Source organism: Aotus nancymaae, unplaced genomic scaffold (genome assembly GCF_030222135.1).
Source record: "Aotus nancymaae isolate 86718 unplaced genomic scaffold, 86718_ANA_hifiasm-v0.15.2.pri h1tg000012l, whole genome shotgun sequence".
Taxonomy (NCBI): Eukaryota; Metazoa; Chordata; class Mammalia; order Primates; family Aotidae; genus Aotus; species Aotus nancymaae.
In genome coordinates, this window is record NW_026988423.1 from 29,124,086 (window position 1) to 29,151,733 (window position 27,648).

General features: G+C 41.9%; 3 protein-coding genes across 4 annotated transcripts in view; 2 read left to right on the top strand and 1 right to left on the bottom strand.

Moving 5' to 3' along the window:
* Window positions 1-909: 909 nt before the first annotated feature.
* PANX3 (pannexin 3) lies at window positions 910-8,846 on the top strand. The gene is made up of 4 exons (XM_012470649.2): window positions 910-1,090; window positions 2,306-2,448; window positions 6,202-6,416; window positions 8,207-8,846. Exons 1-4 carry the CDS (start codon window positions 910-912, stop codon window positions 8,844-8,846), a joined length of 1,179 nt encoding a protein of 392 aa, XP_012326072.2.
* A 3,828-nt stretch (window positions 8,847-12,674) lies between these two features.
* TBRG1 (transforming growth factor beta regulator 1) lies at window positions 12,675-22,162 on the top strand. Its single transcript, XM_012470219.2, has 9 exons — window positions 12,675-13,043; window positions 14,689-14,759; window positions 15,411-15,643; window positions 16,196-16,332; window positions 16,625-16,771; window positions 20,147-20,244; window positions 20,504-20,614; window positions 21,028-21,170; window positions 21,821-22,162. Exons 1-9 carry the CDS (start codon window positions 12,894-12,896, stop codon window positions 21,964-21,966), a joined length of 1,236 nt encoding a protein of 411 aa, XP_012325642.2. The 5' UTR covers window positions 12,675-12,893; the 3' UTR covers window positions 21,967-22,162.
* The window catches only part of SIAE (sialic acid acetylesterase), a 40,046-nt gene continuing 34,528 nt past the window's right edge, over window positions 22,131-27,648 (bottom strand). For both annotated transcript variants that reach the window (XM_012470218.3, XM_012470217.3), the window contains exon 10: window positions 22,131-27,146. In XM_012470218.3, the coding sequence (XP_012325641.1) occupies window positions 26,928-27,146 (219 nt within the window). In that variant the 3' untranslated portion in view covers window positions 22,131-26,927. The remainder of the gene's footprint in view (window positions 27,147-27,648) is intronic.

Sequence of the window (27,648 nt, forward strand, 5' to 3'; positions counted from 1 at the left end):
CTTGCACTACACTTTACAGTTTACAAAGCGCCTTCACAAACAATACTCTTAATCAATCCCCACAATCTTGTAAGCCTATTACATACTACTATTTGAGAGACGGTGAAACCGAGCTAAAAGTGATTTGCCTGAAGTCACACAGTTAAAACCTGAGTACTCCTAGGTCTCCAGCGAAGGAGTTTTCCCTCCAAATTTCAAAGGTTGTGCTCTTTCCACAACTCAACACTGCCTTGCATCCCCCAGCTTTCTAAAAAATTGATGGGCTAAAAAGGAACTGGAAAATGTAAATATGCAGTTGAAACATTTTGGAAAAAAGACCAGAGTCAGGGAAGGAAACCTAACACCAAATTCAGAGCAGTTTCTGGGAAAGAGTCTGGGCCCAGAGCAAAAATCATCACTGGGACAAAGACTACTATGTAGGGTAGCAATCCCAGCTGGGTCGTGGGGGCTCCATTCCCACCCCAAACCACAAAATGAGTGCCTTCAACACATTTAAGCAATCCCAACCCAAATTCCACACCAATTATATTGGGGGGGCCTGGCTCCACAGCCCTCCTTCTCTCTACCACCCCACTGAAAATACTTTATTAATGACAAGGCAGCATAAAGCCACAGAACTCCATCTGCTCTAGGACGATCCCGACAGCAGCGTGGCACCAGCCCCAGGTGAGGCCCGACCCTCCTCCAGCAAGGACCCGCTAAGGCTATGCCTCCCTCTAATTAGCATGGCCTGGCTCAGGGCCTGGGCAGTTATTTAGGGAATCATCGCCTGCTCCCAGCATAGATATGCATAAGGTTGGGGCAGCAGGCACTTTCTGCTCAAAGCCAGCTGCCTGAAGCTGCCACCTCCTCATTCCACCATCCCAGGACCCCTCCTGCCACCTCTGCACTCCCAAGCTCAGCAGCATCATGTCACTTGCACACACAGCTGCAGAGTACATGCTCTCGGATGCCCTGCTGCCTGACCGCAGGGGCCCCCGCCTCAAAGGACTGCGCCTAGAACTGCCCCTGGACCGGATAGTCAAGTTCGTAGCTGTGGGCTCCCCCTTGTTGCTGATGTCCCTGGCATTCGCCCAGGAGTTCTCCTCCGGTAAGTCGCTTCCAAGACCCAGTGCACAAGAGAGACACCTCTTCACGTCACTCTCTGCATGGGCTCTGAAGTGAGATGGTGTGCACAGTGACTGGATTCCATGATTTCGGGCTGGGCTGGATTACCCAAAAGGCAGATGACGCATGAGTTCAGGGCACCAGCAAAGGAGAGGCACCAAAAAGTCTGAAAGTCATCTCCAAAATATTACAGTAAAAAAAAATTAGTTGTAATTTTAGTATTCATATATGTTACTTCATTTCAAGTAATTAAATGTTTATTTTGGTTTTCAATATGGATTAAAGAAGTTGATGCCCTTGGCAATGTTTTTAAGACCTTAGACCTCTTCATCTTACCTGGGCTGTCGCCAAGTCTCTTATTTGCTCTGGGCCCCCTTCCCACCCCTAGCCCCACAGCTCCAAAGTTACTGATTTTAGAACATGTGTTAAGTGCCTGAGACCCAGACACATTGGAGATGCTGGATGAACCCACTGCTTCCTGTCTACAAACCCCAGCCGCACACATAGACAAGAGCATACACATACATCTAGGGTTTCAGGTGCTGGAGTCACTCAGCAAATCCACTACATTTTTTTAAAGAGAATGTGGACTTCCCGAGAACTGAGACTTCTGGCTTTCCTTTCTGGCAATGCTTACTACAGTTCCCAAACAGGTATGCCAGCCTCCCACTGCCTCTTCATTCATCCACACCAGGGGAGAAGAAATGGCTCCCACCTCTGCCTCTTTCTGGAGAATGATGTGAAAACAAAAGGCAGGAACTGTCCTCTGAGCCCACTTTCCTTCCAGGATAATTTGCCCACTCTTTCTCTTCATTTGGGCTCAGAAGCCCAGGCAATCAATCCTCAACATTTTAGAGCCTAAAGGATGTCAGTTATTTAAGGAAAGAGACATCATCATCAAACTGCAAGCCTTCTAGTACCAGACTACAGGAGCACAAGGAGCCCAGGGGGTGCACTGAGAACAAAGAACTGTCAGACCCAAAAGGATGAGTCAGCACTGGCAGGCCCAGGCCATATAGTGAGATGTGTCCAGGAGTGCCCTGTCCTATGGTGACATGGCAGTGCTCAACCCAGAAAACTAAGGTGTGGGAAGAAGGCAGTCCCTGCGAGAAGCAGAAACTGGGGAAGAGTTACATGATTGCCCCTAAATCCCCACTCCTCCACTCCCAACGGCCTCAAAGCTGTATTTCTGTTGCAGGGTCTCCAATCAGCTGCTTCTCTCCCAGTAACTTCAGCGTCCAGCAGGCGGCCTACGTGGACAGCTCCTGTTGGGACTCACTGGTTCACCATGAGCAGGACGGACCTGGCCAGAACAAGATGAAATCTCTCTGGCCCCACAAGGTAAAGCAAACCCTTGTAAGGCCGGCTTCACAGCTGAGTGGAGTGGGGCAGAACCGCTTCATTCTACTCCTTCTTGCCTCTATCTCCCCCATCCCCAACCCATTTATTTTCATCACTTACTTTGACATTTCAGGCATCCTCTGAATCTGGTGATCTTTGGTTGCCAACTTTTATCTAATTGGAAGCTTTGTGTCTAAGGGTGAGGCATATAAACAAGCAGACTTTGGTTTAAGGTGATCCCTTTGGTCTATTTCATTAGTATCTGAAATATTGACTCTGTAGTCCTCTCTCCTGAGCTTATCAGTTTCCTTCTAGAAGAGTCATTCAATCCTTAATTTGTGGGGAGAGGCAGGGTGCAATTGGAATTAAGTCCGGCTGCCAACCCTCTGGGAACTCGGCTGTGGGTCTCACCATTCAGAGTTCACTCAGCTGCTCACCCTGTCCTCGGCATGGTTCCCCTGCCTCAATGGACCCAAGAGCAGAGTTTAATCTGGTTTAATCTCTCCAGGGAGTAACCATCAAGCCTCTGTTAGGGGAGGGAAAGAGCAGCTGCTTGTCTGCCTCACATTATAGAAAAGATACGCAGGCTATTTCTTACACAAATTTTTCCAAAAAGTTCCCTGTTTTAAGCCCCTCCTGCACGCTTGTTTTCAGAAGTACCTGGTGTGTCCAATTCCTGGTTCTGTGGTGAAAACAGCTGCCTATCCCTGCTACTCTCCCCATCCTCCCCATGGCTGGTGTCATCTATCCTGCAACTTTCCAGTTTTCAATATTGGGTTCCCTTGTCTTTTCTCCTGTTCTCTTTGATCTTATAAAAATATGTCTTCTTTTATGCCTCATTGACATCCTAGTGGGGTTTTAGGAGGCAGCAGTGGTAACATGTATGTTTGATTCACGATGTTTAGTCAGAAGACACACATAGCATTTTCTAGGCATGGCAGTTTACAGGGGCTCAAATTGCCACAGTTCTAGGACTGAGACAAAACCAGATACTTAATGGAAAGAGTTCATGAGATTTCTGTCACTAGAAGTTCAGGAAGGATCTAGATAGTTAAAAAAAAAAAAAAGTTCTATGGTAGAGGAATTCGCATATCAGAAAAGGGTCAAATTGCCTGATAATCAAGATCACCAGAAGCTCTTTTTTTTTTTTTTTTGAGACGGAGTTCATTCCCTCTTGTTGCCCAGGCTGGAGGTCAGTGGCACAATCTTGGCTCACTGCAACCTTTACCTCCCAGGTTCAAGCAATTCTCCTGTCTCAGCCTGCCGAGTACCTGGGATTACAGGCGCATGCCACCATGCCTGGCTAATTTTTGTATTTTTAGTAGAGATAGGGTTTTACTATGTTGACCAGGCTGGGCTTGAGCTCCTGACCTCAGGTGATCTACTTGCCTCAGCCTCCCAAAGTGCTGGGATTACAGGCGTAAGCCACCACGCCCGGCCACCAGGAAGCTCTTTAAACCCAAATTCTCAGGCCCCACTTCAGCCTACTACAACAAAATCCCTAGGCGTGAAGGGTTTATTTTCAAGAAATGTCCTTTTTTAGGAGCAAAAAGGTTCTAATTTTCTCTAGAGCCTGGTGTGCCTTTCTTAACATGTCTTTATCGTTTAATTCAGAAAACACAAACACACACCTTTCTTTTCTACCCAGATGCAATCAATTATGTATTCTCCCTTTTTCTTCAAACTCTCTCTGAAAACCATCCCTGGTTCAGGAGAAGCTATAAGTGAGGTAGTCATTCAGGGAATAAGCTCCAAAATCAGACAGCGTATAGTTCCAAATCCTGGCTCTCCTCCCTACTTGATGTACAACTCTGCATGGGTTACTTAATCTTTTCATGCTTCGGTTTATTTATCTGTAAAATAGAGATGCTAACTATATCTACCTGATGACATCCATGCGAAAATCAAATAAAATAATCCATGTTTAGCACCTAGCAAAAATGTAGCTTTAAAAAATCTTTACAGGCTGGACGCGGTAGCTCACGCCTGTAATCCAACACTTTAGGAGGCTAAGGCAGGTGGATTACTTGAGAAATGAAGACCAGCCTGGCCAACATGGTGAAACCCCGTCTCTACTAAAAACACAAAAATTAGCCAGGTGTGGTAGCAAGCGCCTGTAATCCCAGCTACTCAGGAGGCTGAGGCAGGAGAATTGCTTGAACCCAAGAGGTGGAGGTTGCAGTGAACCAAAATCGTGCCACTGCACTCCAGCCTGGGTGACAGAAATGAGACTCCATCTCAAAAAAAAAAAAAAAAGAAAAAGAAAAAAAATCTTTTTTTTTACTGTAGCCAAAACAGTTGGCCAACCCTGCTAGGTGTGGTAAGTATGATGAGGAAACCTAAGGAAAAGTCCCTATGTTAATTTGCTAGGGCTGCCGAAACAAAGCGCCACCAGCTGGGTGGCTTCAACGATGAAAATTATTGTCTCGGCCGGGCGCAGTGGCTCAAGCCTGTAATCCCAGCACTTTGGGAGGCCGAGGCGGGTGGATCACGAGGTCAAGAGATCGAGACCATCCTGGTCAACATTGTGAAACCCCGTCTCTACTAATACAAAAAAATTAGCTGGGCATGGTGGCGCGTGCCTGTAATCCCAGCTACTCAGGAAGCTGAGGCAGGAGAATTGCCTGAACCCAGGAGGCGGAGGTTGCGGTGAGCCGAGATCGCGCCATTGCACTCCAGCCTGGGTAACAAGAGCGAAACTCCGTCTCAAAAAAAAAAAAAAAAAAAAAAGAAAATTATTGTCTCACGGTTCTGGAGACTGAAGTCCAAGATCGAAGTGTCATCAGTATGGGCTCCTCTGAGGGCTGTGAGGGAAGGCTCTGCTAGGTCCCACTCCTCAGCTTGTGGATGCAGTGCCCTGGGCAGTCTCCCTGCGTGCATGTCTGCTTCTTTACCTGGCTTTTTCTTTTAAAAAGCACATCAGTCATAATGAATTAGGGGCCCACCCTATTCCAGTATTATCTCATTTTAAATTAACTAACTGCATCCACAACAAACCCATTTCCAAATAAGGTTTCTTTCTGATGTACTAAGAATTAGGACTTCAGTGTATGAATGGAGGGAGGTGGACATGGACACCATTCAACCCATATCAGTCCCTTATTGCAGGTAGATAATGATACAGTCATTGAGGAGACAATTCCTAAAAGTACGCTTATAGATTTACATACCTGAAAGAGCCCCCAAAGAGTCCCAAGACAGTGTCTGATGGTGTAGTTTGGCATTACCAAGAGTCCAAAAATCAGAAAAGACCACTGTGCATCAGACAAGTCCAGGAAGGTGACAGGGAAGAAATGGGATTTTCTCTCCCTTAAGACAACATGGCCTCTGCTGGCCAGGATCCCTAGCTAGCTAGCTGCCCAGACTACTTTGAGGGAGGTAGGGAGATAGCTCTCTCTCTCCCTCCCTATCTCTCTATATGTATCTCCCCGTTCTCCTTCTTCTTCCCCTTCTCTTTTCTCTTCCCCTTCCCCTCCCCTCCTCTCTCTCTCTTCTTCCTGGCACCCCGCACAGACGCTGGATCAGAAAAGTGAACCCGGGGAGCATGAATGTGTACATCCCTTCTCAAGCAGCCTTCCCTATACTCAGTCAGGTCAGTAGGGAGCCTCAGGGCCTCGGCCTGGGCGAACCCATTCCCCACACAGCCTTCCTCTGCTGAGGCAGGAACTGAGAAAAGGAGAGCCCTTCACTCAATGCTGTCACTCGGGGGGTCTCAGCAGCTCCAGCCTCCCTTCAGCTGCTCTCACCCTGCAGGCCCTCCCCTACTCCCTGCTGGCCCTGGCCTTGCTCATGTACCTGCCAGTGCTGCTGTGGCAGTATGCAGCTGTGCCAGCCCTCAGCTCCGATCTGCTGTTCATCATCAGCGAACTGGACAAATCCTATAATCGCTCCATCCGCCTGGTGCAGCACATGCTGAAGATCCGGCAGAAGAGCTCCGACCCCTATGTGTTCTGGGATGAGCTGGAGAAGTGAGTTGTCTCTTCTGTCTTTATCTGAAAAATTCACTCAAGCGTTAAAATGGTATCTTTGCACAGTCATCTTTAAATGATCTTCCATGCCATGCTTCTTAAGAAAACAAAGTCCTTAACACATCATCTCATTAGCTTTCTAGTGTTTCTGTAAAGGAAGAGAGAAAGGACTCTTTCTCTAGTGTACAGGTGACCACACTGAGCCCACAAAGAAATTCATCTCTCTGGAATTCCACTTTCATACACTACTCACTTCAGAAACCTTAAATAGCTCCCTTCATGCCCACCAAAAATACCCAAACTTTCCCAAATATATGTTCAAGGCCCTCAGCACACTGTCACCAACTACCTTTTCAAAATTCTAACTACCAGGTGACAAAAACCTTCCACTGCACCTAGGCAGCCTCCTCCTTTTCCCCTGAACAAATCATTTATCTGTTTAATCATTCCTCCACCTGTATACAGGCAGTCCTGGGTACTTCTGATACATTCGTGTGTATGTGTTGGGGATGAGGGCAGGAGAGACAAAGCTGTACCTACCCATGTGGGGCTTGCATTCTATTAAGGAAAAACAGACAAATAAACAGAATGCAGGAGTGAAATATGTTCTGAGATAATAAGTGGAATGAAGAAAAGAAAAAGTAAAGTAGGGGCAGGAGGAAGCTGGAGGGATAGAGAGTGCCGTAGTTTTATACAGAGTGGCCAGGCTAGACCACGCAAGGGGACAGTTGCGTTAACATTTGAATCATGTTGTCCCGTATTTATGCACATACTCTATCCTCTGAAAAATATTTGTCTCTATCTTTTGAAGCCCAGATTTCAGTCAATATTTTTCATAAGGGTTTGTGAACACTGAAGGCCACACTGCTACCTCCATTTCCTAAATTTTGCAGCTACTATGGTTTGTGTCCATGATTTTAGCAACAAACCAAGTGTCATTTTTATTCCATATTTGCACGTTTTATCTGCCCCTTCCCCACAAGCCAGGCTCTAAGCTTCTTCAGAGCACAGACTGGCTTACTTGTACCTGAACACCACAGCTCTCAACAAACATTTGTGAGCCAAATTATTCATGTAAAATGAATGAATTGGCCCAAAAATCATACACATAGTACACAAGCCAAGAACCAGAATGAACTTTTTTTTTTTTTTTGAGACAAGGTCTTACTCTGTTGCCTAGGCTGGAATGCAGTGGCACGTTGGCTCGTTACAGCCTCAGTCTCCTGGGCACAAGCAATCCTCCCTCCTCAGTCTCCCAAGTAGCTGGGATGATAGGTGTGCACTACCACACCCAGTTAATTTTTGTATTTTTTCATGGAGATGGGGTCTCACTATGTTTCCCAGGGTGGTCTCAAACTCTTGGGTTTAAGGGACCCTTCTACCTCAGCCTCCCAAAATGCTGGGATTATAGGCATGAGCTACCATGCCTGGTCCAGAATACACTTAGCTAGACTCCCAGTCCACTGCCAATTTCATAAGCCTATTCTAAAGCTCCTACTTCAGCTTAGAATTTCAGTCTGCCTTGCTAGGCAGAAATCCAGTGTAACAAATCATTACTCACTGATCATTCACTGAGTTTATCACATTGCAGTTAGTACTTGGGGAATCAGGATATACTCACATGCCTCTGTTTTGAGGAGAAGTATGGTTATGCTTGGGGAAGGCAGATTTTCATGGGAGCCAAGAATGCCATGTTGAAAACACAGATCTGTTGCTTTGTCACATGGCTCTCTTGGAGTATGGTTCTAAATGGTCACTACTAACCTTGCCTCCTTTCTTCCACTGCCCAGGGCTCGGAAAGAACGATACTTTGAATTCCCTTTGCTAGAGCGGTACCTGGCATGTAAGCAGCGTTCACATTCACTAGTGGCTACCTACCTTCTGAGGAACTCCCTATTGCTCCTCTTCACCTCCGCCACTTACCTATACCTTGGTCATTTCCATCTGGATATCTTCTTCCAGGAAGAATTCAGCTGCTCCATCAAGACAGGGCTGCTAAGTGATGAGACCCATGTCCCCAATTTAATCACGTGCAGGCTGACATTGCTGTCCGTTTTCCAGATTGTTAGCCTCTCCAGTATAGCAATATACACCATATTGGTTCCAGTGATAATATACAACCTCACACGACTATGTCGGTGGGACAAACGACTCTTATCTGTCTATGAGATGCTCCCAGCTTTTGATCTCCTCAGCAGAAAGATGCTAGGATGTCCCATCAATGACCTCAATGTGATCCTTCTTTTCCTCCGAGCTAACGTCTCTGAGCTCATCTCTTTTAGCTGGCTGAGTGTCTTATGTGTGTTAAAGGAAACAACCACCCAGAAGCACAATATTGACACAGTAGTTGATTTTATGACTTTATTGGCTGGCTTAGAACCCTCAAAACCCAAACAGCTCACCCACCCGGCATGTGATGAACACCCATAGTTAAAAAGCCATGGAGCAAGAAATTTTGTGGAAATTTAACTGAATATCTTTTATCATGTTATCCTAAAAGTAAGAAGACATAATCAAGACATGGAAATAAATGTGAAAGCTGGAGCTGAAGAGTCAAAGAGATAAAAAATTAAATCTAGAACATTCTATGACGATAGTATAAATAAAAAGAAATAAGGTCTAGACATGCTGCAAGGAAAGAAGATTCTAAAGGCCATTTATGGAGGCAATTCCATAATCCTTCTAGGATGTACATTCCGCTTTACCCCAGAGAGCAAGTGAGGCAAGCTGTCAAGAGATTAATAAAGATGTAAACCCCTGGAAACCCTTTGGTGTGGCCTGAAGTCCTAGGAATTTACCCAGCTTACTCCGTGGAAGTTATCAACCTTGCCCAAGTCCTCTGTAGCCTCCAAAGTGCACTGGGAGATGATGGCTTCAATTTGTAATCTGCTCTTGGGATGTAAGGACATAGTAGAAAAAGGCCAGGGCCATGTCTTAGCCATGAGTGGAGCCTTCAGATACCCAGATACACTTTCACCATCTAAACCAGGAACTCATTTCACAAGGGGCTGTGATTATGGGCTACGGACTCCTTCTCAGCTGTTAATGGGGCCAGGTATGCTTTTAATACTCTGGAGGATACTATGCCTTCCCTTATAGCCAGTCACTGCATAGCAAGCACTTAGAAATGGGTAGACAGTAAAGTGCTATTGAACTTCTTTCTCTCCTGATTTATCACCCCCTTTTAGCTTCTAACTCCTATTCCTATACCTGTAGTTAATGGAACTTTGATCTGACTTCAAAGATACACTCAGACACAATATCATGCTGTCCGTCATTTTACATTTCTTTTTAGGGCTGCATATTATGCATTTCATTAGAGAATTTTTGTGTAGGCCATTTACACCCTTCTTCATAAAGTTAAGTAGAAAAGTTATGTTGCTTCTGACAAATTCAGGTAAGTTTACCTAAAACAAGCAAAGAGTTGAAAGACATTCATCGATGGTTTCCTATTGTCACTGGGTTCAAGTCCAACTCTTCAGTTGGTACACAAGACTTTCCATGACCCAAACCCTACTTACTGCTTCAGTCTCCCCTCTTGCTTCTCTCTACACACATCTTTCACACTGATCAACTACTTGCAGTTCCCATGCTTCTCACGATGCTGAGCCTTTGAATATGCTGTCTCTACCACCCAGCATGCCCTCCTTTGTTCTTCACTGGGCCAGCCAACTACTACCATTCCTTCAGAGTCTGCCCAGATATATCTCCTTTAAGAAACCTTTCCTATCTCCTCCCTTCTTCCCTGATTGGGTGCTGCCAAATAAAATAAAACCTATGAAATAAACTTATTACACCATATTAACAGTGCCAATTTACTTCTCTGTCTTTCCTTCTTAAACTAAGTTTCTTAAAGGTGGTATCATAATCGGCACTAAGTAAATATTCTTCTAAACATATAAGGAATGAGTTTCTCAGTGGCATCACCTTTTTGGAGCACACAGATCCAGCCTCTAAACAGTCCTACATGGAAAAAGCTTTGTACGTAAAGACATGTTTTGAATGGAATTGATCAAAAAGCCAAAGAACGTGGAAGTAATTATGCAAAATATAATACAGCCATAATAGCTGGGCTATTAACCAGCTACTTTAAATTATGCTTAAAAAGAAGCTATAGTAACACTTGGAAAATTGAAATGACATAATGGTAAATGAACAAAAAGGAAACTTTATTTTTAGTATTCTCTAATCTATATAAAAATGCACAAAATATTAGACACATATACTAACATGTTAAAAGTAGTTCATTCCAAGTGGTAACATTATGGATTTTTTAAACCTTTCTTGTACTGTATTTTCTAAATTTCTAAAGTTCGAATGAAATGCTTTGTAAGTGTTAGGAAATGCTTCCAATGAAGAAGAAACAAAAAATATTTTCATGCAAATTCCACTGAAGTCCATTGGCCAGAACAGCCTGCAAACTAGGACAAAGGATAGCATTTTTCTTCCCACTAGATGTGATACACGTATATGAACACAAATAATACAAATAAAGTCAGACCCCAAAGCATGCAAGGACAAAATACAGCATGACAGCAAATAAATCAGGCAATTAACAAACAAGATTTTTAAAAAAAAAAAAAAAAAAAAGGAAAAGAAAGAAAAGTCTCTTCCTATTACTGGGATTATTTTTAGGTTCCAAGGTAAAGCACCAGTCCATATTATCAAAGGCATTAATGTGGGTATTTTATGAGCTAAAAATAATCCTGGTATTTTCCAAAACTGAATAGATATGGCTGCCTTAAGTATGTTTGTGAAACACTGGCACCTTGAAGAGTTGCTCTATTAAAAACTCACTCAGGTCCAACAAGAGCAGTTTACAATATGGATGATCATAAAAAGAATTCCATAAGCTTTCCTCTGTATTAAACCGATTTTGCCAAGACCCTGTCACTGCTTTTACTATTTTCAGAAATTAAGTAAATACCTGGGTCATCAGTTCTAAACCTGTTTTTTATTCTGACTATACACTACGTATTATAGTGTTACATTTTTCTCCAGTAGTGAACTTATTGTTTTAACTATGTAACATATTTCCTGAATTTCTACACTTCTAAAAGTCTACATTTTGAGCCGGTTATGGTGGCTCACCCTGTAATACAAGGCAGGCAGATTATCTGAGGTCAGGAGTTTGAGACCAGCCTGGCCAACATGGTAAAACCACATTTCTACTAAAGATACAAAAAGTAGCGAGGCGTGGTGGCGGGCGTCTGTAATCCCAGCTACTCGGGAGACTGAGGCAGGAGAATCGCTTGAATCCACAAGGCAGAGGCTGAAGTGAGCCGAGATCGCACCACTGCACTCCAGCCTGGGCAGCAGAGCCAGACTCCGTCTCAAAAAAAGAAAAAAACAAGAAGTCTACGTTTTGAAAATGTAACAGTCATTATGTATCAATAGAGTACTTTACAATGTAGAAATCCCATTCACCTCCACTATTACAAACTTCAGAATCCAAAGACTATATTCAGTTTAGAGAGAAAAAACGAGAGTTACTAAACTAGGTATTGCCATCGCTGGAAGAAGATGCAAGCCTTCTGCCATCCGGCCTGGGTCATTTACCAATACCGCACCATAAAGATTTGTCTATCCTCCTTAATTTTAAATAGACCTTGGTTATAAAGTTAGAACCACATAAATGTACATGTTATGTACAGAAATGTACATATTATATACAGAAATATACTTCTGGCTTCAGTAGGCAAACATCTACTGAGTGCCTACTTAGTGCTAGTATTAAAACTGCGTGTTAAATCTTTCATCTTCCCTACTAGAAAGATCCAGGGCCTTTCTTCCTATTCACTACTGCGTTCCCAGCTCTTAGGAAGATCATAGCATTAGATGGCCCTGCAAACACATTTCTGTGACCTGCATAAAGGAACGAGGCAGGGAAGGAAGCAGTCCCAGCACTTGCGTTCCGTTTGTTCTATAGTCTGGGAAAGCCTGTCTGCAAGACGCATGAAAAACGCGTTGAAATGCACTGGCCCTGCGGGGGAGCGTGAACGAGAGCTCGCATTGGTAAGCTTTTTGTTTGTTCGTGAGTTAGTTCAACAAAATTCCCCTTAGCTAAGCACAAAGACGCCCGACGCCCGGATTCCGATTCCGGCCGTCGGCCAGCCCTTCTCTCCTCATCCCGAACTCACCCTCAGCCCTCTCTTTCCTCCAAGCTGGCCAGGGATTGCACCGCCCAGACCACTTACTCTCCCTGCCCCGGAAGTTACACGCGGCCGGCACCGTGACGTAAGTTCCGGTAATGGCTTACTTCCGAGACAGACACGGAAGTGCTGAGAGGATCCGGGAGCCGGGTGGGTTGCTAGGGTCTCTGGCTCTGCGGTCAGCCCTGGGAACGTCTCGGAGAGCTGGATTCCTAGAGGCCCGATTCCACTAGCTCCGAACAAACGAAGCCAGCGCTCCTGCCTGCTCCCTGACCTAGGATCCGATGCCGGCCACGTCCTGGGGCCCCCGTAGCGGGGCTGGACCATGAGCCTGCTGGACGGCCTCGCCTCTTCGCCGCGGGCCCAGCTGCAGTCCACCAAGGCCAGGATGAAAAAGCTTCCGAAGAAAAGCCAGAACGAGAAGTACCGGCTGAAGTACCTGCGGCTGCGCAAAGCGGCCAAGGCCACGGTGTTTGTGAGTCTGACCCGCGTCCAGCCGGTCTCCGACTGGAGACTCCCTCACAAAGTCTTTCCCCAAGCGTTCCCCCTCTTCCCAGGGTAACAGTATTAATATAGTGTTGGCTTTTCCGTATACATTACTACTTGTTCGCCTTGTGTCCTTGGACAAATTACCTAATTTCTCTGTGTCCTAATCTGTAAATGAGGTAATAATTACCTTGCAGAATAATGAAGATTAAATGAGCAAAGAAAAGTGCTTGGTGCTTAAAAGATACGCCAATAAATTTTAGTTATCGTTATTATTGCAAAACTCTAGGAAATGTGTTTGATTCTCGAGATACAGCCCTGAGAATTAGGCATTATTTTTAAAATGAGAACACTGAAGCCCAGAGAGATGATTTGCCCAAGGGTAGTGTGTCAGAGCCCTGACTCCAACTTAGATGCCGTGATTCTATTTTATAACTTCCACTACACAGCCTATTTTCTGATATTTTCTGAGCACCTCACTTCCCCATAACTGACCCTTTGCCCAAACACGTACATGAAACTTTCAATAATTTCCCCCCTCTAAGCTTTGAATGTTCCAAGTGTTTTTTCCTTTTATTGTAGAAGCACTGGGTTTATTGAATGAATAAACTTAATATAGCTTGCCAGCCATAACTTTATATTAGAATATTTTGGTTTGCCTCAGTGCTTGGAAATAGAGGTGAAGTCCTCAAATGTCCTCCCACATCCAAGTCAACAGTTTATCTCTTCTCTTTACCAAAAGCTCAAACGTCTCTCAGCATTTTTGGAAGTATAAGGAAGGGTTCAGAAATTAGAATACACGTTCCAAAAACACTTATTCAGCACTTGCTATGTGCATTGCTTGCTATTTGCAGTGGAGAGGAACAAGAAACGTAGAACTAAGAGGACTTGGCATCTGATAGACTGTTCCCTTTCTTTTATCCCCTATACGTCAAAGGTACCTAAAGCTTGGAATTTATGTTATTTCCAGGATGTTGGTTCCATCAAATACATGAAGAAGATTATGTGAAGAAAAGGGATGTTGTTTTGAACATTGAGAGTTTGAGGTTCCACCTATGGAGCATTCAGATTCAGCATTCCCTTCAGGATTGGTGCTTGGGAGGTAGATTGAGTCATCAGTAAAAAAAAAAAAAAAAAAAAAAAAAAAAGATGATACTTGAATACATATAAGTATTTTTCTATTTGGGTTAGATAGGCTTTCTAAGTTTCTCAAGAGTCGAGGCACTTGGGAATAGACAGTCTTCATTTTTATAGTATTGAATTTAAGCATCTATGGATTTAAGCAGTATGCCTTTTTCTCTACCAAACGCTATACTAATTAGGGTGACCATTAATCTTGGCTTGCCCAGGACAGTCTTGGTTTACCATATTGTTCTGGCATAAGCATTAATAGCACCCCCTTTTCACTCAAAGGTGTCCCAGATTGGATAATAAATTACATAGTTACCCTGCCCATAGTAGAACCTGACTACCTTTACCTATGGATCTATTTATAGCTTGTCACAAGGTAGAATAGCTCTTCCTCCTCACTCAGCAATACAAGGTTTTTGATTTGAAATATAGATTCTCTTCCCAGCATATTAATGTGATTGTTTATTCATTTTATATGATTGTTTTCAAAATTTTACTTAAAGGAAAATGCTGCTATTTGTGATGAAATTGCTCGTCTTGAGGAAAAATTTCTTAAAGCAAAAGAAGAAAGAAGGTGAGCTGGCTTCATTTTGTATTCAGCATCACATTTTTGGAGCTTGATAATGGTGTTACTGCTCTGGAGATTTTTCTTCCCACTGGGATTTATATGCACCGCATAGCCCCTTGGCCACTTGATCAAATACAGAGAAACTCACAACCTGTGGCATTGGTTCCTGCACACCCAAGTTATGTTGGGCCATGGTGATGCAACACCTCTACTCATCTTTCTGAAAAAGCCATCTTGCGACATCTAGTAAATAATCTTATTTAAACCCCCCAATTATAAAAGCTAAATGATAAAAGCAACTGCCTCTCATTCTACAAATATTTATTCTGTACATACTATTCTGTGCAAAGCAAAATGTGTATATATACATCTGTAAATCATGTGCCTTTTAGAAGCCTAATACCGTCCAACATCAAGTTAGAGAAACTGTCCAGATGCAAGAGATAAGCTACAGTTCTTACCCTATCTGTGGCTTCTTGAAGTATTCATTATCCTCTAGGGCTTTATGGTTGATTCACAGGGTCCAATTAAGAACCTTATTTTTATGACTGTAGTAATCTTATATACAATTCTGGCTTTTCCCAGTAGTTGAGTAAAATACTGAATTTAGACGATACAGAAGTTCATTCCTCTGCTCCTTTTCCTTTCTGACCTCAGGTACTTGCTAAAGAAGCTCCTCCAGCTTCAGGCTCTAACTGAAGGGGAAGTGCAGACTGCAGCTCCCTCCCACAGCTCCAGTTTGCCCCTGACTTACAGTGTGGCCAGCTCTGTGGGAACTATACAAGGAGCTGGGCCTATTTCTGGGCCCAGCCCTGGGGCTGAGGAACCATTTGGGAAGAAATCCAAGAAGGAGAAAAAAGAAAAAGGCAAAGAGAACAACAAACTGGAAGGTACTTTGGGGAGATGATATCAATTGCCCCAGTGACTCACCTACTAATGACAGACCTGGTACTAACTGACAGACACATATGGCTACAGATATACTTAGAGTCTCATCCGGTTAAGGAACCCTAGTAGCCCTTGAGAACCAAATGTATTAGAGCCACTTTGGGTGGAGAAATTCTGACTAGACTTCCTTAAATGCAAGGGGAGCAGACGGACTTCCTGTTTCCCCCAGCTCTCTGGGTTGCATTCCATTTAGTCTTTCCTAGAGGCAGGGAAATGGGCTAGGTGGCCTTTTGAGCACACTGCTGGTTTGGGAAATCTCTGATCTTACAAATGAAATAAGAGGCCTTAAAATGTATAAGGCTTTTAGCTCCTAAACTCTAATATGGGCAGGTTAGAAAGCTACTCAGGGCTTTCGGGGAATGCCCCACATGCCCATTCAGTAAGTATGTAAAACCAGGATTGGCTTATTGCCCTTACCATTCACATGCAAATTTTTCCCTTCCCTTCAACTTTGGGATGGGCCTAAAGTGGGTGACCCCAGATTTGCGTTTCAGTTCTGAAGAAAACATGCAAGAAAAAGAAAATGGAGGGAGGTGCTCGCAAGCTGGTTCAGCCCATTGCCCTGGATCCCTCAGGACGGCCTGTGTTCCCCATCGGACTAGGGGGTCTAACAGTATATAGCCTGGGGGAGGTGAGTGAGACCAGCGATATACAGAGAGGAGAATCAGAGAAATGTGGGAATGGGGTTGAGCCTTCCCTCCTTGTTCCCATTAGCAGCAGCCCCTTGCTGATTTATACCAACCCCAGAATATCTCCAGTCCCTGCAAAACCAGGTCAGTGTTGTCTGCTACATAGCCTACTCTCTGTCTCTGTGATTTGTCACTCTTTGCAGCCCCAAAGTGGTTCTAAAGGCTACCACAGGAAACTGGACTTCTAAATTCTTCAGTGACTTCAATCCTAGGTTGGGGGAATGTTTTTTATAGATCATCACCGACCGACCTGGCTTTCATGATGAGAGTGCCATCTACCCTGTGGGCTACTGCAGTACTCGAATATATGCCAGCATGAAGTGCCCAGACCAGAAGTGTCTATATACCTGTCAGATAAAGGATGGTGGTGTGCAGCCTCAGGTACTCCCTCTAATAACCACTGTGTGTCTTTAGAACCTTCTCTGTGCTAGGCACTTAATATGTATTACCTGTTCTGATACCTTACAAGGTAGATACGTATAATCACCATTTGGGTAATCCCAAGATGCAGAAAAGTAAGTGACCCTAAGTCACACCTCTGCTAGTAAGTGGTTGAGCTTGGATGTCAGTCTGTTATCTGTCTTAATTCTCAAACTGAGGCTCTTTTCTTTTGAACCATGCTACTTCAACTGCTGACTTTGTGACTATGTAAGCCTTGATCAAGCCAACTTATGTGAAGTACAGGCCAAAATACAGGGAAGGTATGGTTTGATATACTGCCAATTCAAGTTGGACCAAAATGGAGTTGGCAAAGAAACTGCGTATTAGTTTCTGACTGTACATACTCTTAAAGACCCGAAAGTCTTAAATCCTACTCTTACTAAGTACCTTTTTCATCATTCTCAGTACTAAGATTTGAGACAGTTCATTTTCCCCAACCATCACCTCCTGATTTGGGGGGGTGGGGGGAAATAGACCATTTTCGGAGTTCTAAACTTCACGAGGAAGTTACAGATCACTAGAGAGTAAGGTGGAAGGAAGTAGAGGCAAGGCAAGGAATCTTTCAGCAGAAGCTGGGAGAAACCTGAGACTGCTCGACTCTTGTAGATAATACTGCATCACGCCTATCAGAGCACTGTTAGGCATAGTTGAGAGCTCATATGACCTTAATTATGCAACAGTTTCTTTAGAAAGACTCATTATTTCAATGGTATACCATATTTATAATACATCTATAAATGTAATGCAAATTTAATCAAAATCCTAATAGAAATTGATGAGTCAATTCTTAATTTCCTCTGAAAAACAAAATGCTAAAACATTTTTGAAAAAGAAGAATCTGTTGTGTTTTTAGTTTTTTCGCTCATTAACCTAACTGGACATTATTTTTAGGTTTGTGAGCTAGGAATCTAGCTTCAAATTTTGTTCCAACTAACGTCAAGTGGCTGGTGTGTGTGTGTGTGTGTGTGTGTATACACACACACACAGTAAATATATGTAATACTTGTATCTGTTTCCAGATGATTCCATTTTATTGATATATTTGTCTATAAGTGGCAATATGACTTTTTATTACTTTAGCTTTGTTGAATATTTTATTCTACAAATATGTTAAAGGAAAATGTAAAAGAATTTCTTATACTCTTAGGGTGAGATGAAAGGCTTTCTTTAGCAAGCCATGAAATTTAGAAGCCATAATGGAAAATAATAACATACTTAACTATTAAAAATGTAAACACTTCTGAATGGCAAAAGGCACCATGATCAGAGTTAAAACACAAGCAATAAACAGAAAAAAAAATATGCCAAAGGATTACTACTAAAGTGCTCCCGTAGAGTAAGAAAAAGCAATATTTAAAAAAAAAAAAAAAAAAAAAACCACAGGCATTTCACGGAAGTAGTACAGATGGTAAAGAGTGGGCCTGCCTCATCAGTAAGTGAGGAAATGCAAATAAAACAAAAATGATATCTTATTTGATCTTATTTTGCTCATAGGCAAATAATCACCTATCAGAGGGATTAATAATATCCAGTGCTGGCTGGGGTGGAGGAAAACAAGTATATGTTAGTAGGAGTGAAAATTTTGGGAGGGCAGGTTGGCAGTATCAACAATTTTAATATGTATATCATTTGACCCAGAATATGTCTAGATAGTCTGGTATCTAGACTGCACTAGGTACACATTTGCACCTAGAGAAATGTGCAAATGTGAACAAAGTAACATGTAACAATGTGCATTGTAGCAGTATTTCCAGTTGCAGGAAATCAGAAATAGCCTAAATACCCATCAACCAGAAAATGGTTAAGTAAAATATATCCATCCTTGTATGTACAGCAGTTGAAAGGATGAGCTAGATTTACACGTAAGTACTAACAAGGAAGTATCTTTAAGACTAAAGTGTAACATTTCTACCCTTAATGCTCCTTACTCAAGTAAGGTAAAAATTTCAATACAAAAAAGTAATTGAAATGGACATGATGGATACTAAATAGTAGAGCAGTCCTGGACTACTTGAAATTAATTGCTTACAGTGTTTTCATTAATTAGCTGAGAAATAAATATAAAACATTAGAATCTTGGCCGGGTGCAGTGGCTCAAGCCTGTAATCCCAGCACTTTGGGAGGCCGAGGCGGGTGGATCACGAGGTCAAGGGATCGAGACCATCCTGGTCAACATGGTGAAACCCCGTCTCTACTAATACAAAAAATTAGCTGGGCATGGTGGCGCGTGCCTGTAATCCCAGCTACTCAGGAGGCTGAGGCAGGAGAATTGCCTGAACCCAGGAGGCGGAGGTTGCGGTGAGCCGAGATTGCGCCATTGCACTCCAGCCTGGGTAACAAGAGCGAAACTCTGTCTCAAAAAAAAAAAAAAATTAGAATCTTAACCTGGCAAGATATGCCATTGGTTGAAATAAGAAAACTACCATTGACTAAAACTACTTACAGGAGAATTTGTTACTTACACAATTAACAGATCTCTAAAATTTGACACAGTAAATTTAATCCAGTGAAATAATAACCACAGAAGAAAACTAACAGTAATAGAATCTATATTCAGTAAAATTTGCTTTGACTTTTTTAGAAATCAGTAATGTTCAATATTCTAAAAAATTATACAGAAAATAATACCGCTCAGGATGATTTGAATGAAGTATACATTGAAGAACTAGAAACTGTTTAACTGAACTTTATTACTAGTCAAGGAATTTAATTGGCTAGGTAGAACTTGTTACAGAAATATTTTCCTGGCAAAAATATCATTGAACTTTATAGAAAACTGGCCACATAATTAAATCAGCTAGTTAGCTTTTACAGTTGTTACAAAAATATTTTCTTGGCAGAAATTCCTCAGGATTAGTATAATTTCAGTGCAACAGTTTCTTTTTATAAACACAATCAAGATCTTTTAACACTCAAAGCAAATAAAATGAATTGCCAGTTTGCAGTCAGCCTGTTTTTCTAGATCTCGTAGAACTGACAAGACTACATGGAAAGTAATCTCATTTGTTTTTAAAATACCATTTGTATTTGTACTTAAGGATATAAGTGGATTGGAAAGGTATATAACAAATTAAATGCTCATCTGTGGAAAGCTGTCAGCCAAGAAGGGTAGAACTGAAACAGTCAAAGGACTTTCTCTATGGACTTGGCTTTTTTTAAATTTTTAGCAGCCCTATAGGGAAAGTATTTGTGTCCCTTTTGAGGATGGTATACATCAGCTTCAAGCTCCAGAGTAAAGAAATATTTACAGGAGTAGTATGCTTCTCTCTCCTTCCTTCTTGAGGATTGATCTCATTGTTCGTTTATCTTTCTCAGTTTGAAATTGTTCCGGAAGATGACCCCCAGAATCCCATCGTCAGCTCTTCTGCAGATGCTTGCCATGCAGAACTGCTCAAGACTATAAGCGCTACTATGTAAGTTGACCAAAAGCTTGAAAACAGGCTAAAAGATCACTGCTGGTACAGTGAAACCCTTACTCTTGCTTTTAATGAGTGGCGATCTCTTATTTTATAGAAACCTATCCTGGATTCTCCTGACATCATACCAACTAGTGCCTCCACATTATCAAAATCAAGAAAGCTTATCCTATGTGTTCACACCACTATTCTGTTCTTAAACCCATCTTCATCTCCCTCTAAGCTCTCAAACTAAAATTATCCCTCTCCTGTTTAGGGGGAAACTAATGCCTAACCTGCTTCCAGCTGGAGCTGACTTTTTTGGGTTTTCTCATCCAGCCATCCACAACCTGATCCAGAGTTGCCCAGGAGCTCGAAAATGCATGAAGTAAGTGTGGTCAAATTCATTCCCTTGAGGAAAGCTCAGTGATCAGCCAGGCAGGGACTGGCAGTTACTACTTTGTTCACTGAGCTTCTTTGTCCAGAGCCTGCTTGCTTCTTGACCAGTATGGCTCAGTATTGGCCCTCTTAGCCCTCTGGTCAGGTGACCAAGAGCCAGGATCCCACTGTTCTCTTGATTATTACTATTTTCTGTGTATACCATGACAGCAAAAGAGGTGGGAAATCTAGCTGAATAATTTGTCACTAAAGAGGCCTGCTTTTAGATTTTTGTTAGCTAATATTTGTTTTAGATATATATGGGAGGAATATAAAGAAAAAACACCTGATCCCTTTGGAGGTAGAAATGGGTATTTATGGCTAGCAGATAACTTTCAAGAGTGATTTCCTTTGACTCCACAGTTACCAGTGGGTGAAATTTGATGTGTGCAAACCTGGAGATGGGCAGCTACCCGAGGGGCTGCCAGAGAATGATGCAGCTATGAGCTTTGAAGCCTTTCAGAGACACACCTTTAATGAAGATCAGAATGATCCCCTTCTGCCAGGTATCTTTAACTTTACCCTTCTGGTTTGAGAATTGACTGTCTTTAGGCTACCTTCCCATCTTCACACATAGCTGAGTTACCCTAAATATCTAGGCATTGAGTGATAAAAGCTTTCACTGAATCAGCCTTGCAGAGTGCTGAGTCAGAGGGGAAACTGTGGCCTGCATAGCTTCCTAGGTTACTCACAGATGTCACAGGGAGCACCTGCAATCATAGTAAGGCAGGGTGCCCCAGAAACTAAGGTATCTCATTCTGTAACCTAAGCAAGACCAGAGCAGAACACCAGGGGAAGGTTTACTGTTCAGGGAATAACAGTCAAGTAAAGTCAAAGCCTTGGCCCTGCCTGTGTTCCATGAATTCCTCCTACAAATGAATGATCAGGGGTTCAGGCTTTGGGGTCATATAGGGAAAACTCTGGGTAAAAAAATGGAATTGAAATCCTCACTCTTTGCCTAATATGCTATATAACCCACTTAATGTGTTTCAGTTTTCATTGTAAAAGTTATCTTTCCTATCCTAACAAAGGCAAAATTGAGCTGACAGATGCAAGGGTGTTGAGGAATTGATTGAAAGGACATGTATATGTCTGACCAAAACAGTCTCCTCAGACTCCCAAGCAGCAGTGGAACTTAAGGAATTGTTTTCTCCAGGATCCTTGGACCTCCCAGAGCTTCAGCCTGCAGCCTTTGTGTCTTCTTACCAGCCTGTGTTCCTGACACATGAACCCTTGGTAGATACTCACCTGCAGCACTTGAAGTCTCCATCACAGTGTATCCCAATTCAGTCTTCAGATTGAACAGGAAGGGATCAGATGCCACATCATTTTCATCATGATTAATTTAACTTAAACTAAGATTTCAGATATATGGAAGAAAGCAGCAATTCAGAAGCAAAGAAGATATTAACATATTTCATCATGGATCCTGTGGTGATAGTTTTCCCTGGGAAAAACTTCAGCTGCTTTATTTTTAGTAATAAATTTCTCTTGTCAATTCTGTTTATTTTCATCTTGTTGTAATCAGGATATAATCTTTTTTGCTTAGCTCTGCCTGAGGTAGAGTAAACTTCAACCCCTTATAAACAAGAGTGATAGAGAGCTGCTATCTTAGTCTATTCAGACTGCTACAACAAATACTATAGACTGGGTGGTTTATAAATAACATGAATTTATTTCTCACAGTTCTGGATGCTGGGAAGTCCAAGTTCAAGGTGCTGGCAAATTCAGTGTCTGGTGAGAGCCCACTTCCTAGTTCTTAGACTAGTTCTTAGTCTTAGAACTTCCTAGTTCTTAGTCTCTGTGTCCTCACATGGCAGAAGGGGAAGGTAGCTCTCCGGGGTCACTTTTTTTTTTTTTTTTTTTTTTTTGAGACAGGGTCTTGCTCTGTCTTCCAGGCTGGAGTGCAATGGCGTGATCTTGGCTCACTGCAACCTCTACCTCCCAGGTTCAAGCAATTCTCCTGCCTCAGCTTCCCAAGTAGCTGGGATTACAGGCACGTGCCACCACGCCTGGCTAATTTTTTGTATTTTTAGTAGAGACAGGGTTTCACCATGTTAGCCAGGATGGTCTTGATCTGACCTCGTGATCTGCCCACCTTGGCCTCCCAGAGTGCTGGGATTACACGCATGAGCCACCACGCCCAGCCTCAGGGTCCCTTTCATAAGAGCACTAAACCCGTTGATGAGAGGTTTGCCCTTCCAAAGAAGACCCCACTCCCAATACCGTCACACTGGGGGTTAGAATTAACTTATGAATTGTGGGGAGATAAAAACACTAAGCCTATAGCAGCAGCTAACTAACGAGGGAGATGGGGAGATTCTGATAAACTTCTACTCTTGATTCTGATCCTAATTCAAGGAATATCAAGTCTCAGCCCCTGCAACCCAGGCCGCTGCTTTATTTTCATGTATCATCAAAGTCAAATCTGCATTAACTCAGGATGGAAAGTCTAGTCCAAGGTACACTGTTCATCTTTTTCTTCACATTTTGCACATCCTTTAAGGGGAGCTTTAAGCCTTTGTTTCATACCTCAGAGAATGTGCTTTTTAGCTCAATACATTGAAACCATATAATAACACAAATTCATATATAACATAATTAGGGGTTAGTCCCATCCTCTATAACAGACTTAGTCCTGTCTTTTCATTAGCCAGGTAATAATATAACTCCGTGTTCCATGCAACTGGATTTTTGGACCCTGTTAATAGCATTAAGGTAGCGGTTCCCTGTGTCACCTAACAACTCATCACTGCTTGTGGGATGCCTTAGCTACTCATCACCAGGTTACCAAGGGCTGTCTGGAAAGGGAGGAACAAAAGGACCCAGAGGTAGAAGAATAGGGAAGGAATGGTTAGAATTGAATGGTTAATACACTACCGTTCATAATTGCCAATTGAGGACAACACAAATGGGACTGGTATTTTATAGTAATAAATCTGACCAGCGGGGGAGGGATCAGACAGCACCATTTAGAGCACACCACACTGGCCACTGTAAACTCAGAAGCTAAGTTAACTGGTATTTTATGATTTTGAGTATAGTCTTTTTATAAGTTGTATACATTTTACAATGTAAAAGAAACAAATTTTGTATAATGGCAAATCGGGTAGGAAGGGGATTGCTTAAAATATTAATGTGTTTTTCTTTTTTTCTCTGCATAAATTGAGAATACCGGCACTTACACAGAAGTGATAGATGCTTTTTTCATATAACAAATATTTTCCCACTATTACAGCCTGAGCAATACCCATATTAAAAGAGCCTCATTTTAGAAAGACATTCAAATTTTTTGGAATGTATCACATAAAGAAACGTTGGAACTGTTTTTTCAACTACAGTGCATATACAACTATAATGTATATGTATACCACATATACCTGTATGGATATATGTGTAAAATGTTTTACTATGGATTGATTTACGAAACCTGAAAAACACTGCCATAATATACTTAAAACTACCTTTTCATCTATCAGATTATTTCATGTTATTTATTTATTTATATTTATTTATTTATTTATTTATTTTGAGGCAGAGTCTCTCTCATTCTGTCACCAGGCTGGAGTGCAGTGGCGCAATCTCGGCTCACTGCAAACTCTGACTCCCTGGTTCAAGCTATTCTCTGCCTCAGCCTCCCAAGTAACTGGGATTACAGGCACATTCTACCACGCCTGGCTAATTTTTGTATTTTTAGTAGAGACGGGGTTTCACCATGTTGGCCAGGATGGTCTTAATCATCTCCTGACTTCATGATCCAGCCACCTTGGCCTCCCAAAGTGCTAGGAATACAGGCATGAGCCACCGTGCCCAGCCAATGATTTTTTTAAATTTGACAATATCCAGTGTCAATGATGGTGAAGGAAAAAAGGACTACCTTGGTGAGAATGTAAGTTGTTTAATCCTTTGGGAGGGTCAAACTGTAGATATCAAAATTTTAAATACATATTTATTCCATTCAACATTAAGGACCCTAAGAAATAATTGGACAAGTGTGGTATGATGTTTGCATGTGATATTCATTATAGTATTATTTTAATAGTAGAAATTGTTAAAAATCTTTATGTCCATTAATAGGAAATTGGTTAAAGTATGAGGCTTCCCCAAACTGAAACACTCTAAATCTATATTCTGTTTACATAAGAAAATTATTTTGGTAAAGTAAGTCAAAAACACAGATTACAAAATAATATGTAGTATATAAAATTATATAACAAATGAATGATTCAGCAAAATAGTGTTTCTCTGAATGATGAATTTGGGGGTGATTTTTACTTGCTTATACTTTAATGTCCAAATTTTCTACAGTGATTATAAATTCCATTTTAAAACTAAAAAGTTCTTATATTTCTTAAATACAGTGAATTACCACATAATGTTTTAAATTATTCAGCCACTAAAAATAAATGTACATGACTTCATTAACATATCCACTACCTAAACCAAGTTTTTCACACTATGTATTCTAGGTTCCTGGAGGTGAAAGAAACCTGAACTTAGAGTTCTTGGCTACCTCTAGCTGCCTCCGAATTAGAACAGCCCATGGGGGTATGTGTATTGAGGGTGGAGGAGTGGACAGGCATATTGACTTTTTCATAGGCATCAATCTGTTACGAGGTTCATGGTTTCTATGGGACCAGATGCATGAGAGGTCAAAGCATGGGCAATAGGAGTTAATTGAATGAACTGAATGCTAGGAAGTCCTCAGGGGAGCCAAAGTTCCTTGTAGAGTCTAGATTTTTTGGTTCTTAACTAAATAAAATCTCGGCACTGACAAAAGCTATGCCTGCTGTTTGGAGCTACACCAGAACCCCTTGGAACTCTACAAAGGGGTAGAACTAAAGCAAAAACCATCACTCACTCTACAAAGTGATTATAAATTTCCTTTTCAAACAGTATAAAAGTTCCTAAATTGGGGGAAATTTAGTGAATTCCTACATAAGGTTTTAAATTATTCAGCCACTAAAAATAAATTTACATATGACTTCATTAATACATTCACTACCTAAACCATATTTTTTACACTGTGTAAAATACATTATATATGTAGAGTGAGTGATGCTTTTTGCTTTAGTTCTCATTTTTCACATTAAGGGGAGGAAAGCTACCCATAGATAGCATTCTTCTTTCTTTTCACATGCTTCAAGGACAATTTGCAAGTTTTGACTGGATATAAATATATACACATCACTAGTGATTATTCTTTTATTTCTAATTTCTAATAGGTAATATAATTTTCAAGTATCCTTAGCTGTTTTTAATCTGTCAATAAACTGCATTAACATTCTTAATAATAAACACAAAAGGCCTCTTCCACATTTGTATCATCTGCATTATTTTTCTATATGCTTGTTATGCGGCTTTACTTTCAGCCTCACTCTTTTCTTCCAAATGGATTATCCTTAAACCTTTTATCTTTAAAGAGTCTGAGATATATTTAACTTGAACGACACATTTGCCTCTGTTTCCTCTATGTTCATGTTTTCATAAACCAGAGTTTCTCAGCTCTCCTGTTTATGGCAGCCCAAGTGCCTTCCCTGGGCTACTACCACGTGGCCCTTGCTTTTCATTCCTTAGGGCAGTCCCTTAGCACCTCCCAAAGTGCCTGCATGTGTTTCTTATTTCTTAAACATTCACATTATCATTATTTAGATTGAAGGAAGAGAACTGGTTTTGGCTTGAAGAGAATACAAATAGATCTGTCTTAAATTATCTGAAAGACTCTGATAGTAATAAAGTTTCACAGGAGAAAGACTTCAGTTCCACATAAGGAAAAACTTGGAAAGTTTTGAATGGAAAGTTCATACCGAGATTCAGTAACCACCTGTTAGAAATTTTGTAAAGAACATGTGAACACTAGCTGGCCTATGTGGCCTTTAAAATCTCTTCCAATCCTAAGATCCCACAACTCTGGATAAAAGGGGGCAAAAGTATTATCGACATTTCACTCCCATTAATATGAGGGAAGTGAATGACATTGAGGTCCAATTTGTGTGTAGTTCAGAATTTGTCCAATATAGACCTTAGACAAAGGGACAAAAAGCCAGCATTTCGAGTTACCTACCAGCCTGGGCTCATCAGAATATAGAAACAGCCATGTGCTAGCTAGAAGCCATTCAATGAGGCTTTCTATTAATTTCCTTTAAAAGCAATGGTTATTACTGAAACTCCTAAATGCTAAAATCTAAAAAGCCCATCCTTATAGCTAAGTTCTGATCATCTTGAAACGGTCATTTGGCAACATTGCTCTGATGACCAGGAACCTAGTCTGTAATGAAAGCGATGAAGGGAGGGGCTGGCAGGGCACTGCTGGGGTGATACAGGGGACACTGCTTATATTCACAAGGCCATGTGGTCCAGGCATAGCGGAGAGCAACCACAGTGCCATGACAAGAATTGATTGTCAGGGTCAAGGTCTGGGTAGAGAAGGTGTTCATGGAAGCTGGAAGCCACTTGCATTGATGGTCACTGCAGCAGGAGATCTAACAAGAGAGCCATAAAATAGGAATGATTAGAAGGGTGTTCTAAGAAACTAGGCGCTGCTCTTTCAGACAATGGATGGGAGAAAGGAGCCACTCTTCACCAAGGACCTATTCCTACAGTAACCAGAACAAACCTGAGCCCACTTTCGATCTAGTCACCAGTCACAGGTTGATAATAGATTTCCATGTGGTTAAATAAATAATAAATAAAACATTTGCTGAGAGAGGCATGATCACAAGGAAGCATGATCACATGAGGCATTTAGGGAAGGGCTCCCCTGAACATTCTTTGGGTGATCCCTCCCGCTAAACAGCAAGGCAGGTGGGAATTTAAGTGAACAGAGTGGCTCAGCTGCTGCTGTTCCTCTCTGGTACTCCCAAGGAGCTGCAGAATGAAGAAGGGGCACAAAGGAACTCTAGATACAAAGCCTTTCTCAAGCCAGAAGGCAATCTGGAAGAGGGAATACAAATTATCTAGAACCCAAAGGTTAAATTCTGTCCT

What these genes read in the sequence shown, in the direction of transcription:
- PANX3 (XM_012470649.2), top strand. Translation starts at nt 910, where the DNA reads ATGTCACTTGCACACACAGCTGCAGAGTACATGCTCTCGGATGCCCTG. An exon ending in AATCTCTCTGGCCCCACAAG is followed by an intron (nt 2,449 to 6,201) that starts GTAAAGCAAACC and finishes CTCACCCTGCAG; the next exon opens with GCCCTCCCCTACTCCCTGCT. An exon ending in TTCTGGGATGAGCTGGAGAA is followed by an intron (nt 6,417 to 8,206) that starts GTGAGTTGTCTC and finishes TCCACTGCCCAG; the next exon opens with GGCTCGGAAAGAACGATACT.
- TBRG1 (XM_012470219.2), top strand. Translation starts at nt 12,894, where the DNA reads ATGAGCCTGCTGGACGGCCTCGCCTCTTCGCCGCGGGCCCAGCTGCAG. An exon ending in AGAGAACAACAAACTGGAAG is followed by an intron (nt 15,644 to 16,195) that starts GTACTTTGGGGA and finishes TTTGCGTTTCAG; the next exon opens with TTCTGAAGAAAACATGCAAG. An exon ending in ATGGTGGTGTGCAGCCTCAG is followed by an intron (nt 16,772 to 20,146) that starts GTACTCCCTCTA and finishes TATCTTTCTCAG; the next exon opens with TTTGAAATTGTTCCGGAAGA.